Source organism: Hemibagrus wyckioides, linkage group LG06 (genome assembly GCF_019097595.1).
Source record: "Hemibagrus wyckioides isolate EC202008001 linkage group LG06, SWU_Hwy_1.0, whole genome shotgun sequence".
NCBI classification, from domain to species: domain Eukaryota; kingdom Metazoa; phylum Chordata; class Actinopteri; order Siluriformes; family Bagridae; genus Hemibagrus; species Hemibagrus wyckioides.
This window is the reverse complement of record NC_080715.1, coordinates 14,843,380-14,860,294: the sequence shown is the minus strand read 5'-3', so window position 1 is coordinate 14,860,294 and position 16,915 is coordinate 14,843,380. Positions and strand designations below refer to the sequence as shown.

The window sequence follows — 16,915 nt, the reverse complement described above, 5'->3', positions numbered from 1 at the left end:
ATTATGACAAGGAGAAAGAAGTTACTGATGATGAATAAAAGAAGCTAAACAGTTGACTTTATCAATGGCCTGTATACAGTTCATAGTCTTGCAGTCATATACAAGAAGGAAACATACTATTGTGTGTATTACAGTTATTTTGCAATACACATAAATTATTTTGTATGTACACAGAATGACAACAATTACAACTTAATTTATTAGGAAATCCTAAATATTTGCCATCTTACTTATATGTAATGGCCGTTCATAATACATAATATATCATTATATACACAAAATAAACCTACTGTGAGAAATCATCAGGTTTAATTTATTTAACACTTTAAAAGGTAAACATGTCCTCTCACAACAGTAACAGAAAGCAGGAACACATACATACTGTAATCTATAAGCACATGTAAAATAAGCTTATTACTAGAGACTAAAATTACATTGATTGACTCTAACACACAATTTTTGCTTTTGCAGGTAATAACACCTTCCAGAGGAAGAAGTGTGGTGAGTTGATTGGCTTATTTAATTTTGCTAAATTTTGTATTTTCATTCTCATCTCCTGCTAAAGCACTAAAGCACTGATGGATTCCCCCCAATAATTACTTGTTTACTTGTTAGTAAGTATGTTTTCTTATTTTTGTGATAACTGGTGTACATCATTGGCAGGTTCTCTAGTAATAGTGTCTCTAGTAAAAGTATCTACGTTTTATTATTATTATTATTATTGTTATTTTTTTTTATAACAGGGTTTGTGCACAAAAGGAGATAAGTTAATATAACATTTATTACAAAAACTAATTCAGACATGTTCATTTATTCTTTAGACAAATACAAATTCATTTATTCTTTAGAGGTATTCTGAATCGTAAACCAAGACTAATCCTAATCAGTGTAAAACTGTTCCTCTGTGTTGTATATTTTGGATGTTTCTTCCAATTATTAGCAGATAAAGTATATTGTTTAAGTTAAAAATCCTGATTACGAACTCAATACAAAAGAGAGTTAAGGTACACAAGTACATTAATGTAATAAAAGGCTGTATAATAATAGTGCACTTGGACACAGTATATGTAAGTAGCCATCTTGATTCTGTCTGAGCAGAGACTGAAGTTAATGCCTCCAGCTGTCTGGAGCCTCTCCAAACTGAAAAGATGGATGGCGCTGTGGTGCAAACTAGGTTAAGATACTGAGCAGCCTGAATCTCTTTTCGGAGAACTGATTGAACGTCATCTCTACTTGATTATAGGGTATGGGGAATACGTTTGAGTTGGGTGGCTTGGTTAATGATGCTCCATCAATATACGTCTTGGTAAATTCTCATGAATCTTTGAATCTTTTTTAGAGTTTAGAGGGTAAAACTGTCTTAAGATAGTGGCTTCTAAATGTTAGTCTCATTCTTCATTGCATAGCCTCACAATCTTTATTATTTCCATGTGGCAATGCTGACATTTCTGCTTACCCTAATTTCTAGCTATGTTTTTCACATAGCTAGATGTGATATGTCTATCCATGAGGATGCAAAAGGAGTGAGATGGTGATTCATTTTTAATTCAGTCCTTGAAACATGACACAGCATAAATTATAAAGCTGTCCCTCAATTGTCAGCGAGAGCAACGAAGCAGCCAATATTACAATTTGTAGTAACAGTGTGTCAGAATATAATACAGAATGCTAGGTTCTGTTAAATCCTGTTAAATCCTGTTCTGCTAAATCCTGTTAGGAGGTCACGAAGACCTTTGATTTTAGACCCACTATCAGTCCAATGTCAATGTGTTCGTCCTGCTGTTAGAGCTCAGCAAAGGTACTCTGGCTTCAGCATGTTGCACTGCTGTAAGTGTCATGTTATATTTGTTGGTGGCTAGGAACAATTTTTATAAAGTTGATGAAACCTTCTCATCATTATGGTGGTACTCAAGAGCAAAATGCATAAACAAACCAAAAACGAAACAGCAACACAAATCTGAAAATGCAACAGCAAAATGCAGAAACATATCAACATTACCTCAAAACAGTGATTACTGAATATCACATTCTTATTCATGATTGGCTAGAGTGCATGTCAATCTGAGAGACCATGGAAAATGGAGAGCAAGAGGATGTTTGCAATAAGAAGAAAGATGAGCCTAACTGAAACTACTGCTGCCTTTATTCATACTTATTTTTATGTACTTATCACAAATGATGATACTTTAGATGTGCTGTCAACTTTAATCAGCTTTTATTTTAGTTTGGGAACTCCCACTGAAAGCCCCCACTCTTTACTACAATAAACGTATAAACTTATTAATTTTACCTTAAATTGTTTTTGCTAGGAAAATTAGATAGCAGACTCAAAAAGTGCAGTTCTTTTCTATTTGATAATCCTAATCCATGTCTAATGAGTTAATAAGACCATTTCGGTTGAGTATATGTTGTCATCTTTTTGATTTGTTTGCCCATGCATGTCACCTTACATGACAATTTATGAGATTAATAGGTTTATAGATTTTTCTGCAGACGTGAATAATTAAATACCATTTTTTAAATACATCTACATCATCTACCTGCTATGAGTTGCAGTATAAAGCATTGAAAAAAATGAATGAGAGATACTGCATTCACCCTGCAATCTGTGAAGCAGTGCAGTGAGTCTATTTGTGTATCAGTGTCTATATTGCAAATACTTCACCTGTTCCCCTGACCTGCACACTGCAGCTATTCTGAGCTAACAGTGCTGATGGATGTATGGCATAGATTGCACAGAGTTGAGAGTGCTTTGCTCTTTGCCTTAATAGAGGACTCTTAAATAAAAGAGGCTGAGAGAGGGGAGAAGGTTGCAGATGATTCTCTGACTGGTTGTGAGCAGAAACTCCCAGAGTGTCCTTGGGAAGGAGGAGAGCAGAACTGAATGTGGCAGAATGTAGGTGGTTTCCTGTTTAAAGCCCCAGACTCTACGAGGACAAGTGTGTGTGGCTGTGTGTGTCTAAGAGAGAGAGAGAGAGAGAGAGAGAGAGAATGAGCACAGTAAATTAATATCTTTGATAAGACAGTGTGCCAGATAGTGAGAATCCACTCCAGTTCAGGTGTTGCAGTTAGGTGTTGCACATACCTACGCTTACACAACTGTCTTATCTGGCCGACTGTCTTCTTAGCAGTCATGAGTTTGGACCTCTACAGCAAGCTCCGATCACAGGTATGCTGATACATCTGCACTTGAACCCAGAGCCGGCTGTCATTTTTTTGGTATTTATCTGGCATTTTACTTTTGCTAACATGATTCAGTACTTGGCTTAAGGTCACATTCTCATGTTGAGAAAGATTTGTTCCTTCAGCTCCGCTCTATGAAAGCCATTTAGTATTGACCTACAGCCTTGTGTGATATGCAGCAGTGTCTAGTTGCAGTCTCTTTGTACTGCATTGCACTGGTCATACGGAGCACTGCACTGCACTGCACAGAGAGCAGACTGTAATAGTAATAGTACATGTAGAGCCACTAATATAAAGCTGTTTTTCTGCATTCTGTATGCTTTTATCCAGGAGGCACCATTTAAGAGGCTTTGTCTATGGATGCATCAAAACAGTTGTGAATTCTGAGCTTTAATTCTCTTAATTCTCCTTCTTCCCATACATAGTGCAATCTTTTAATAGCCCCAAGGCTTATAAACTGATTGTGTAAATGCATGAAGCTTGAACTAAATTGGGTAAATCAATTCAAATTTATACATTTCATAAAAAAGTAAATCTGACCTATTTTCAAAATTTAGACACTGAGTATATTCTCCTATATGTGGAACTGGAACTGGCATCATTAAGTGTATTAGTTTTGTCTGAAAAGTAACAGTAAAAAGTAATGGCTTTTAGGGTTTTTTTTTATTGTTGGTATGTGTACCATGTGTAGGCATTCGGTCTGTACAGCATTGAGTATATAACTGTATGTTCTTGGTTGGGGTGGTAGTGTACTGATTGTATGTGTTAGTCTGATTTCTTTTTTGTCTGTGTGTAAACGTTGGTTTGTAAAGTTGTTGTACTGTATTGAAAAAGTATATGTGCTGAATTGTTGGCGGTTCTTTGCTGGTTGTGCTCTGAGTGTAGGTATTGGTTTATACTGCACTGGGGAGTAGGTCTTTGCGTGTGAAGTATTCAGAGTATGTGTTTTTACTGGTCTTAGCAGGACAATACATAGGTATAGGTCTGTAGAGTATTAGATTTTGTTGTTTGATCTGTAAAGTACTGTGTTAATTTGCATAGGACCGAGTGTTAAGATTGGTCTTCGAATGAGTTTACCATGTAAAAGACAATCAAGAAACACTGTACAACACATATGAGAAGTACTTTTAGTTCATTCTGTAAAAACATTGAGGGTTTGTTTGGTTAATTGTTAGCAGTAATTTGGTTAACAATATTGAATTTAAAGGTTGGCCTGAAGCATGCTGAGCATAGTTTTGGTTTCTAGAGTACTAGAATATAGTGGTTGATCTCAGAAGTACTGACTGTAAGTGTTGGTGTGTAGAACACTGAGACTGGATGTTGGCTTGTAAAATACTGAATTTGTTGATTGTTGTTGTGGACTGACTGTAAGTATTGGTGCTGTACTCTAGTGTATAAAGTGTAAGTGTTGGTTTGCCCAATACTGAGTTACTGTTTGGTTTGTTGAGCTCTCCTGCTGTTGGTCCGTGCCATATTGAGTACAGGTGTTGAGCTGTGGTACTGATTGTAGGTGTTACTCTGTTGAATCAGTATGTGTGTTAAGGTAGCAGTTAATATACAGTTGGCTTGTAGATTTTTGAGTATAGGTGTTGGTCTGTTATTGTTCTGAATTCGTCTCAGTGATTGGGATTAAATAGTTGACTATAGGTAATTATGTTCCATATTGCCAACAAACAAGCATTTTGTTTTTAATTTTATGAAGTGAAATGTAGAGCTGCACAACAGCTGTTGTGAAGAGAAGCACCTCAGGAGTGGGAGTAGTAGTAAGCACACACTGATAATAACAGACGGGACTGATGGGTTACGCTGAATCCAGGACCAATAAAGGGATGTTGATGTAAAAACATTTTTTTTACTTGAGGAAATTATATTTAGAAAGCTGTTAATAAATTTAACTCTTGGTCCTAAATCATGGAACAATCTCATATATACATGTGCAAAATGCAAAAGCATTAGATTTGTGAGAAGGTCTGTTTTGTTCATTGATTGATTTGAGTGACAGTATCTTATTTTAGACCTTCAGTATTGTTCTTTTCCTACATTATCGCAGTATTGATTTCAGGACAGTGATACTGGCATAGCAAGCACAGAACTATTTATAGGCTGAAATAGTGTCAGCGTTGTCCTCACCTACAAACAATTCACACACACACACACACACACACACAGTTTAGAAATTAGTATAAGAGTCAGAATATATATAGCTGCAGCGTAAATTAGCTTTAGTAATCATTGGACCAGTGAAAGGTCTTTACAAACATAATAAAACCATGTATGATTCTACCTAGCTGTTACAGAGTGGGCTGAAACTGTGTCACGATTTCCAGTAGCTTCATCCATCTCACCCTCACTGCAGCAAAACACTTATTGCTCTCTCATACCATCCTCCATTTAATTCCTTCTCTCTCTTTGTTCTACACATAATGCTTCCTATCATAACTGATGTCTTTGTGAACTTGCCCGAAATGTTCTCTCTTCTCTATAATGAAAGTGTATGTTCCCTAAGATGTTTCTGCGCTTATGTGTGTTTATATAGTGTGTGTGTGTAGTGCCATGTGTCTGCAGGAGAGCACTCACTGGCTGTAGTTGAAAGGATTACACAGTGGGAGTGTGTACAGAACAGCATAGAAAAAGGACACTTCTTGTGGCATTGGCAGTATGTGAACACAGAGAGGGGGGGAAATAAAAGGATTAGCTCTCATACAGATTAAATGTCATTCAATTTTTTATGGCATGCAAAAGCCATATGGCTGAATGAAAGCCTGTGTGTGTGTGTGTGTGTGTGTGTGTGTGTGATTGTTGGCATCTCATCTTTAAGCATGCAGCATCCTTTGCCACATGTTGGAACAGTTATGTATAGCAATGTTGTGTTAAGGCCACTTTTACAGGACTAACACAAGTAGTTAAATACAAAGAGAAAATACAAGGGAAAGCAGAGACACATACTGTATACTGTATACTCACACACTGAACAAATAGCAATGCAAAAGAAAGCAATAATGATAGAATGCCCCGTATGTGTGTGTGTGTTCATGTTGAATAGTCACTAAATTATAGATTTAGTCCTACCACTCTTCTGTGTAGGCTTTACACTAGACTTTGCAGTGTGGCTGTGTTTATTTGTGCTCATTAAGCCTCAAGAGCATTATTGAGGTCAGGCACTGATGTCTTACAAGAAGGCCTGGCAGGCAGTCAGCGTTCCAGTTCATCTCCAAAATGTACAGTGGGGTTGAGTTCAGGGCTCTGTGCCATGTGTTTATCCTGGTTACACAATTCCTATATATATATATATATATATATATATATATATATATATATATATATATATATATATATATATATATATATATACAGTAGTAGAAAGTAGTAGAAAGGAAATTAATTAACCACACTCTCCAGTGTCACAAAGATGAGGATCTGGTTCCTCTCAAGGTTTCTTCCTCATGTCGTCTCAGGGAGTTTTACCTTGCCACCATTGCCTCTTGCTTTGTAATATTTGTAATATAATAAAAACTTTGTAATATTTATTCAGAATTTTTATATCCCTGTAAAACTTCTATGGGACAATGTCCATTGTTAAAAATACTACACAAATAAAACTGAATTGAATTCAAGTTCAAACCCCGTTAGTGCTAGTAAATGGGAAATTTAAAAACATTTTGGACACTTATATTCTGCAAATGAGTCTACATAACTTACCTTTGGACATGTACTCTATATAGTGAAAGATACACAGTACATCTATATTATGAGGTGTGTACAGAGCAATATAAAATAATGCATGTTTAATTAATATTCTTTCTTATACAGCAGGTTTAATTTAGTTTACCCCTACATGTTAATTAAAACATTAACTAACAAACATGAACTAACATGAACTTAAAGCTGCCATTATTCTCACATCATAGTGCAGGATAGTTCTTAATTATTCTGTGAATGGTTCATTTCTTAACTCTTCATGAGTTCAGATTTTAAGCATTAATTCAGGTATTAGGCTTAATTATTCATAAACTGTTATTGTAAAGTATTATCATTAAGGTTATGTGTAATCAGATCTTCACAACAAGGCTGATAAACATACAAATTCTTTTCTTACTCATTGAAATAGGTGGTTTCTGTCCTGAAAAAGTAGTCTCTGAAAAGATGAATTATAAAGATTTAGATCTTATGAAATATGTATAAAACTATTTTTCTTTAAATGAGATGAATACTGATAATGAACATCTTAATATGAAGGAAAGGAGGCCTGAAAATGTGGACTATGAAATTATTGGACAGGATGAGATGCAGGCTGTGTGAAGGAGGCGTGGGTACAGCATGGCAGGATGTGAGTCAGCACCTGAATTGTGTGGTTGCTGGTGGACATGCTGCCACTTTGGGAGTACTGACATTAGGCTCTTAAATTACATTTAGGATAATTGCTTACCTTTAGAGGGCTGTTTTAATGGGCTAATCTGCCATTTAATTTCTACCTCTGCTTTTTTTTCTGTGCTCAGCACTACTTCCATAAATGTATGTACTTGCATTGGAGTTTCAGAAAACACTACATGGGACCAGACCGTAGGAAAACGATATTTAAATTGTTTTCATGAGTGCCAGATTTGCATATGGAATGATAATGAGGACAACCAATCTCTTCTGTAACCAAGAAACATCCTAAACCTTAATTGCAATATTAAAATTAGTGGGGTTAGAAGTATACAGAATATAGCTACACTGATTAATGCTGACTAGAAACCACATTGGTTGTCTTTTTACAACCGACCATCACTTATCACCAGGCAACTCTATAGTCTTGATGTTGAAGTACAAACTTCAGAATAGTAAAATAATGAATCACAAGGCTAGGAAAGAGTGGATTCAAGGATAGGAGACTTTCTGATTGCATTCTGCTTAAAGAGACTGACCACATGAGTAGCCATGGAAACTGTCTTCGGATAATAGAGAGAGCATTCATTTCCATAGCCTACTGAAAGAGAATATAAAAGGTCAAAGGGGATTAGAATGTATAATTATCTTTAGCAGTAAGTAAACAGAAAGACGTTAGATTAGAGAGAGTGGAAAAGATAAGTGTATGTTAGTATGTTATTTCTGTGATGCATTCTATAGAGGAAAAGGATCAGAGATTAGGGTTCCTTTGTCATTTGCATGCAAAGTTCTGTAGGGTTTTGCAGGATAATACTGTATATTGTCTGAATTTTACTAATATTTGTCTGTGGGTGTATGTATATGGTAAACTAAAGCATCGAATTTAAAATAGCAGTTACCTCGGAGTGATCATGCCATTGTACCTGGTGAACATCTAAATTAAGCCTTGTGTATTGTTGGACTGTGTCTGCAGACTGTGGGTGGGCATTTACTACTGTTTAATTAGCACTTCTTACAAATGACAGATGCTCTCTGTTCATCTGCACTGCACCATTTCTTTTCCTGTGTTCAAGTAGCAGAAAGTCATCAGAAGAATGATTTAGTGGGATTACATTAATTTTCTTAGTAGGTTTGGTGACTATATGCTGCAATCATTCATATACCATCAAGACCACAATTTATATGTCTTATATGACATACCAATGTTACTGACCAGTGATCTCTAGACCTGCCTCATTCACTCTTAAGTCCTACTTCTGGTTGGAGTCTCATCACTTAGAGGCCACTCACTGCTGCTGAGGATGGCCCCAGATGGACAGCCTGGACATACATGAGAGTGCTCTGTATAGTATTACTTAGAATCCATGGAGATGGCTTTGGACTGCAAAGGCCACAATCAGTTTTGCACTCAAGACTGTCACTGAATATTTGCTTACTTCAACAGAAAAGATTAATTTAGATTAGAAACTATAATTAATTCAGAAATTACACTGATGCTCATATTAATAATCTCATATTCAAGTTACTCAAAAGCTCCTGGTTACCCAGTTGCATTTGACTGTATAGTTTACAGTTATAGAAAGGAAATTATTTATTATTAGTATTTATTATTTAGTATTTGGTGTCACCCAGATGAGGATGGATTCCCTTTTGAGTTTGGTTCCTTTCATTTTTTCTTTCTAATATAATCCCATAAATTTAAATTGTAAATTTTATGAGATATATTTTGAATTTTTATATTTCTGTGAAGCTGCTTTGCGACATTGTCCATTGTAAATTCTATACAGTATATGAATCTCAAAGAAACAACATCATAATCATGTTGATGTACATATAAATGCATACAGTACATAAATGCTGACATTAAGGATTGTTTGTGATTTGGTAATAGGGCCTATTAAATACCCCTCTGTTGGGGTGTGTAATGGTTAAGATTTGTCTTCACTGTTTTTTAATTATATGTATTTAATCTTGATTTAGCTCACAAGTAATATATATTTATATTAGTAAAAATATCTTAGTATCTTAATAAGAATCACGTTTTCTATATAAAATGCACAATGTTATATAGTAACTGCCCATGCAGAAGCCTTGTGTGGAAGTGTGTGTGTTGCTATGTGGTGATTGTGACCCAGGCAGCACATCCTTGCTTGTGTGAATATGAGAGTTGGATGAGAGCCATGGGGCTGGCAGAGGGAGAAAGAGCAAAGAGAGCAGCATGAACCTGAGGATCTGTTACACCCTGACAGTGTGGATCATGGCTGACTGTACTATCTCTCTCTCTCTCTCTCTCTCTCTCTTTCTGTTTCTCTTAGAGAGGTGATGAGGAGGCAGTGGTGGACAGAGGAGGCACTCGATCTACGCTGAAGGCTAATTTAGAACAAGAAGAGCTAGAAGGTAATAAAAGAAAGCGAAATTCATATGCATTATTTAGGCAATCCACATGAGATCAGTCTGTACAAACACACACACACACATTCACTCATACATCAGTGCAGAGATGTGATGGTGATTGAGAGAGTGAGAGAAGGAGAACATGTGTAGGTGGAACTCAAGATCACATCTCACCAGCTCAGGCTGAGAACCGATATAAACTTGTGTCTGAGACATAGAGAGTGAGAGAGGGTGAGAGAGAAGTGTGTGTGTGTGTTTGTGTGTTACTCATGATACATGAATAGAAAGGGAGGTTGTGAGGATGGTATCATGGGGTTAAGAGCATTTCTCATGAAAAGGAAAAATACAGAATAGAAGACGGCAGTAATTTTTGACGTCAGCAAAGGAGCTATTTCTGTATCTTGCTCCGTCTCTCTGGGAGAGAAGAAAACCACAGAAATGGTTCTATTTGCACATTTATTATATAAAATGTGTAACACAATTACACTATCTCATTTTCGGTTGGGGAAACATTGAGCATCATATTATTAGTGCTTTTATATTTGGCTTTAGCCACCTACATGTACCCGAAATAATGATGTGTTTCTATTCCTGTTTCCTCCTTTTTTGTTGTAAAAATTTCTGTTTTTTATTGTATACACAGAGCCAGACATATCTTTTGTCTTTTTTGAAAAAAAAAAAAACTTACTACATTGTATCTTGGGGTGCTAATTGCTAGTAGTGTGCCATGTCAATAAATTACAGTATAAGAATACAGTATATAGTATATTACTCCTTTTTTTAGTCCTCTTTTATCTAAGACATAAACCATAACAGCAATAATAATTTTAAATAATGCTCATCTTATCATTTTAACTATTAATCTGTCCTATACAACTGTCCTATAATACCATCTAGTATTAGTAAAACTAGAGGAAAAAGCCTTGTAACAACAAGGCACATTTAAATGAATAAAATACATCGACAGTATGCACATGGAAGTGTCTCATAACATTCGTTATTCACATTTGAAAAGTAAAAACAAATAAATGAATGCATTACATGAGGTTCTTAAAGGCAGGGCACTAGTACTTTTTTAAAATACAATAGCAAAATTCAACTTAATTCATAGCAAAAGTCACAACACAGCACAGGCAGACAGACAGCATTAAGCAAGAATAATCTATGAAATGAAAAAAAAAATGAATAGGGTCAAAGAAACACTGAAACAGAAAGCAAGACTCAGAAACAAACAACACAACACAAGTGACAGACTTTGCAAAGTGACAAAGACACAGGAGGGTATAAGTGTGAGAACAGGTGAGTACAATCAGGGAACGTTCCACGTACATTACGGGGTGGAGACAAGACTTAATGTCAAAACAATACACACATGTTCAATATAAACAAAGCAAAAGAGAAAGGGGGGGGGGTTATGTGTGACAGAATGAATGAATATGTCTATTCTTTCTTATAAAAAAGAGGTGTTTACAGGAAATACATGCTTACGAGAGAAAATACTTAATCAGTAGAAAAATATGCCACATTGTCACACAAAATATCGGCACAGCGTGCATTACATGCATAATGAACTGTGGATTGTTATTTTGAATGATAACTTTGCACTTTATTTCACAATACTGCACAAGAGCGTGATTATACTGTATTTTGGCATTGAAGTTGAAGTTTACATGATGAATTACATTATAACCCTCTTCCACCCCCAACCCACACTCCTTCAAATAGACTCATGGACTCTCATACTTACAATCTGTGAAAAACATCCATATAGCGATCTGGACTCTGCTCTAAGGTTACTGCTACATACCAGTGTTCACATACTGCAAACCTAATATTCAAGTTTAATTTATTAATATATGCATCCATCTATTTCACCTTCTTCTACTTTCTTCTCCTTCCTCTTTTTTTGTTTCGGCTATTAAGCAGTACCTGTTTTCAGTTTAAACAGTTTATATTTATTAACAGATATTTTATACAGATGTTTACTCAAGCTTTTTGCACTAATTGACTTATTCCATTTATCATTACAACAATTGTATTTTATTTAAGTTATTTTATTTTATTTTGTATTTGCACTGATCGTTTTAACTACTCTGTGTGTGTTAAATTGCCCTCTGGGGATAAAGTTTTTTATATTGAATTGAATTGATTTGACCACAAACAAGTGGAGTGAAAGCCACAGTGAAACATCCCAGTGTGGTTATAGGAAAAAGGAACTCTTGGAACTGCTGTATGAATAACAAAAGACACATAATATATTAGCTTGTTCAGTGGTCCAATTATATCGAAAGGTGATAGATAGATAGATAGATAGATAGATAGATAGATAGATAGATAGATAGATAGATAGATAGATAGATAGATAGATAGATAGATAGATAGATAGATAGATAGATAGATAGATAGATAGATAGATAGATAGATAGATGGTCAGGCTTCTGACCTGACCATATAGGCAGGCTTCTGCATAGTGTCCATGTCTCACTTTATAGCATAAGATATTTATAACAGAACTGACTGTTAGTGCCTTCCCACTCAATGCTGTCCCTATTAATGAAAGCAAAATAACAGGCTTAGTTATCACTCTGTCAAACCCAGTGATTTTGTGTGTGTGTGTGTGTGTGTGTTATCTGTTACTATTGTAGCTGTAAGAATACAATTAATTATTGCAATATTTGTGTATGTAGCAAATGCATACTCCATATAACCCAAAAAGATTTAGATTAAACAGAAATAAGTGTCTGAGAACCCCTGTGTGTGTGTGTGTGTGTGTGTGTGTGTGTGTGTGTATGTGTCGGTGGCAGATGTTAAAATGAGATGTTAAAAGTGTCGGCCGTAAAGCCTAATTAAATTAAAATGCTACAATAAGTAACTATAACTTCATTTTAGATGTAACTCAAATGAAGGCACAGCTGTTTATATCCATCTTTAGTGAACTGGTGATGTCATGACCCTCAAATCATTTTAATACGGATTAAAGGATTTAAGGCATGCTAGTTATTATTTACCAAAATTGTCAACACCATTAAAATATTTTTCTTTGGCCACATTTTACAATGATTTTAAATTGTATGGATGAACTGACATATTGGGGTATTCCACAGAGATGTTCCATTAAACAGGAAGTTTGTAAGAAGAAGGTTTAAAATGTAAAGTACTTTTTGATGGAGTTGTAGTGTTCTGCAGTGATCACTTCACTGTCTGTGTTCACACCCAGGTCACAGAACATTGTATATCGGGGTGCATGTGCCTCTGGGACGCCGAAGCCATAGACGCCACCGCCACCATGGCCACAGACACAGGAAGAGGAGCAGAGAAAGAGACTCAGGAGTGTGTGATGGACGAGAATCACCTGCATATGGTAAGCTCATTTCTCTGTTTTCTAAGCTCTCGGTCTGTCTCTCTTCCTACCAAACTACTGCTTTTTTGTTGTCTGGGTCCCAAAATACTAAGCAGCTTTCTTGCTATGCTCACTGTTCATTTATTCAGCTGCTGCATGTTTGAGTCACTCCTCTTCCTCTTCAAGCTAAACAGAATAGATCATGAGCAAAGGCTTTGTAGGCTTAGTTCTGGCTAATTAATACTGTATGTACATAATTTGGGATATTTCTTACAGGACTTTGTGTTTATGTGATTGCCCTAGTTAAGCAGGTTTCAAAATGTATTGTATATGTTTGTGTTGAAAATGGGTCCACTGTCTAGTATATGTGTGGTTATGTGTTATATATTGTATACTATCTATAATATATATTTATTTCATGTATACAATCAAGTGTAGTCGAAAGAAAAGCTGTGCTTGCTGTTACCCAGTACTTTTGTCTATAGTACACAAAACTTTTGGTCATTTGTCTCTTTGTATAATTTCGTCTTTGATTTGGCAATGTTTGATTATTCTATTTATTTCTAGCTCCACAAAAACCATTAAAAATCACTGCTCAAGAAAGTGTTGGTGATGTTCTTGGATTCATAACGATTAAAGACAATCCAATTTAAGTCATTTGTTCAAAGCAAACAAGATAGCATGGATGTCAAATTGTAAACCGTTTTTTTTTTATATTTTTATCCAACAAAGAGAGGGAGAGCTTAACCCTAATTGTCCTTGCTGATTGCTGATTTTTCAAAGCTAGACTTAATGAAGGAATGCTGTTCTTCTAAAACACTGGCTAAAATCACATTCTGTTTTGCAGACACACCCTCTCAGAGGGTCCAGTTTCTGCTAGGAACTGAAGATGATGATGAAGAACACATTCCACATGACCTCTTCACTGAACTGGATGAAATCTGTCTGCGTGATGGAGAGGATGCTGAGTGGAGAGAGACAGCTAGGTAACCCATCATATGCCTTTCATAGTGGAAAGTCAGTCTAATGATCAATAAATTATCAATAAATCACAACATTTGCGATTTGTGAGTACCAAGTATAAACTTTATACTTGCATTAAATATTTTATTACGATTTTACAATTCTATACTGTTTATAGTACAGAATGTAAAGTAAAGAAAGTTGGAAAAAAAAAACTTCAAACAGGGTGGTGCAGACAAATGCAGGTTAAAACATACCATGGTTAATAAAAAAATCTCCAGATCTGCAGCTCTTCTGAGGTTTTCCCATTCTGCAGTGGTCAGTATCTATCAAAAGTGGTCCAAGGAACAGGGGTGAACCAGCAAGAGGGTCATGGGTGCCCAAGGCTCCTTGATGCACGTAGGGAGTGAAGCCTGGCCTGTGTGGTCTGATCCAACAGATGAGCTACTGTTGCTGAAATTGCTGAAGAAGATAATGTTGGTTCTGATAGAATACACAGTGCGTAGCAATTTGTTGTGTATGGGGCTGCATAGCCGCGGACCAGTCAGGTTGCCCATGTTGACCCCTGTGTACTGCCTAAAGCACCAACAATAGGCACATGAGCAACTGAACTGGACCATGGAGCAATGGAAGACGGTGGCCTGGTTTGATAATTCACATTTTCTTTTACATTACGTTGATGGTCTTTGGACTTTGGACTTTGCTTATCTGGGGAACACATGGCACCAGGATGCACTATGGGAAGAAGGCAAGCCAGTGGAGACAGTTTGCTGGGAAACCTTGGTTCCTGCCATCCATGTGGATGTTACTTTGACATGCACCACCTACCTAAGCATTGTTGCAGACCATGTACACCCTTTCATGGAAATGGTATTCCCTGATGGCTGTGGCCTCTTTCAGCAAGATAATGCGCCATCCCACAAAGCAAAAATGTTTCAGGAATGGTTTGATGAGCACAATAACGAGTTTGACTTTGCCTCCAAATTCCCCAGATCTCAATCCAATCGAGCGTCTGTGGGATCTTCTGAACAAACAAGTTCGATCCATGGATGCCCCACCTCACAACTTAGCAGCAGATCCTTTAAGTCCTCTAACTTCTTGGTGTCAGAAACCACAGTACACCTTCAGGGATCTAATGGAGTCCATGCCTCGACGAGTCAGGGCTGTTTTGACAGCAAAAGTGGGACCAACACAATATTAGGCAGGTGGTCACAATGTAATGGCTGATTGGTGAATGTATGGGTATATATATATATATATATGTACACTACCAGTCAAAAGTTTGGACACACCTTCTTATTCCATAATCTTTCCTGATGTTTATTTCTTTCTACATTGTAAAATGCTGAAGGCGGCCGAAATACACAATAATGTCCTTTGAACAGTTGATATTGAGATATGTCTGCTACTGATGCTCTGTAAAGCCTTCATAACGGCTCTAATCTGAGGTGCTGTTAATTGGTGATTTCTGAGGTTGGTAACTCTAAATGAACTTCTCCTCTGCAGCAGAGGTAAGTTTTGGTCTTGCTTTCCTGGGATGGTCTTCATGTGAACCAGTTTCATCATGGTGCTTGATGGGTTTTGCAAATGCACTTGACAATACTGTTCTTGCAAGAACTGTTCCAGAACACCTGACCTTCATGTCTTAAAATAACAACTGACTGTTTTTTGTTGTCATTACATATGGATTACTTAAGTCCATGTGTGTTATTTCATAGTTTTGAAATCTCCAGTATTGTTCTAGAGTGTAGAAAATAAATCTCTAAACAAAAAACATTGAATTAAAAGGTGTGTCCAAACTTTTGACTGGTAGTATATATATATATATATATATATATATATATATATATATATATATATATATATATATATATATATATATATACACTATATTGCCAAAAGTATTCACTCACCCATCAAAATAATCAGAATCAGGTGTTCCTATCACTTCCATGGCCACAGGTGTATAAAATCAAGCAGCTAGACAGACTGTTTTTACAAACATTTGTGAAAGAATGGGTCGCTCTCAGGAGCTCAGTGAATTCCAGCGTGGAACTGTGATAGGATGCCACCTGTGCAACAAATCCAGTCGTGAAATTTCCTCGCTCCTAAATATTCCTCAGTCAACTGTCAGCTGTATTATAAGAACGTGGAAGTGTTTGGGAACGACAGCAACTCAGCCACGAAGTGGTAGGCCACGTAAACTGATGGAGCGGGGTCAGCAAATGCTGAGGCGCATAGTGCGAAGAGGTCGCCAACTTTCTGCAGAGTCAATCGCTACAGACCACCAAACTTCATGTGGCCTTCAGATTAGCTCAAGAACTGTGCGCAGAGAGCTTCATGGAATGGGTTTCCATGGCCGAGCAGCTGCATCCAAGCCATACATCACCAAGTGCAATGCAAAGCGTCGGATGCAGTGGTGTAAAGCACGCCGCCACTGGACTCTAGAGCAGTGGAGACGCGTTCTCTGGAGTGACGAATCGCGCTTCTCCATCTGGCAATCTGATGGATGAGTCTGGGTTTGGCGGTTGCCAGGAGAACGGTACTTGTCTGACTGCATTGTGCCAAGTGTAAAGTTTGGTGGAGGGGGGATTATGGTGTGGGGTTGTTTTTCAGGAGCTGGGCTTGGCCCCTTAGTTCCAGTGAAAGGAACTCTGAATGCTTCAG

The 16,915-nt window shown here is 36.8% G+C and overlaps 1 protein-coding gene across 1 annotated transcript in view; it reads left to right on the top strand.

The window, feature by feature from the left end:
- Positions 1–16,915, top strand: part of slc4a10b (solute carrier family 4 member 10b) — a 47,435-nt gene that overhangs the window by 4,340 nt on the left and 26,180 nt on the right. The window contains exons 2-5 of the mRNA XM_058393002.1: positions 472–501; positions 9,867–9,948; positions 13,163–13,306; positions 14,133–14,271. Coding sequence (XP_058248985.1) covers positions 472–501; positions 9,867–9,948; positions 13,163–13,306; positions 14,133–14,271 — 395 coding nt within the window. The remainder of the gene's footprint in view (positions 1–471; positions 502–9,866; positions 9,949–13,162; positions 13,307–14,132; positions 14,272–16,915) is intronic.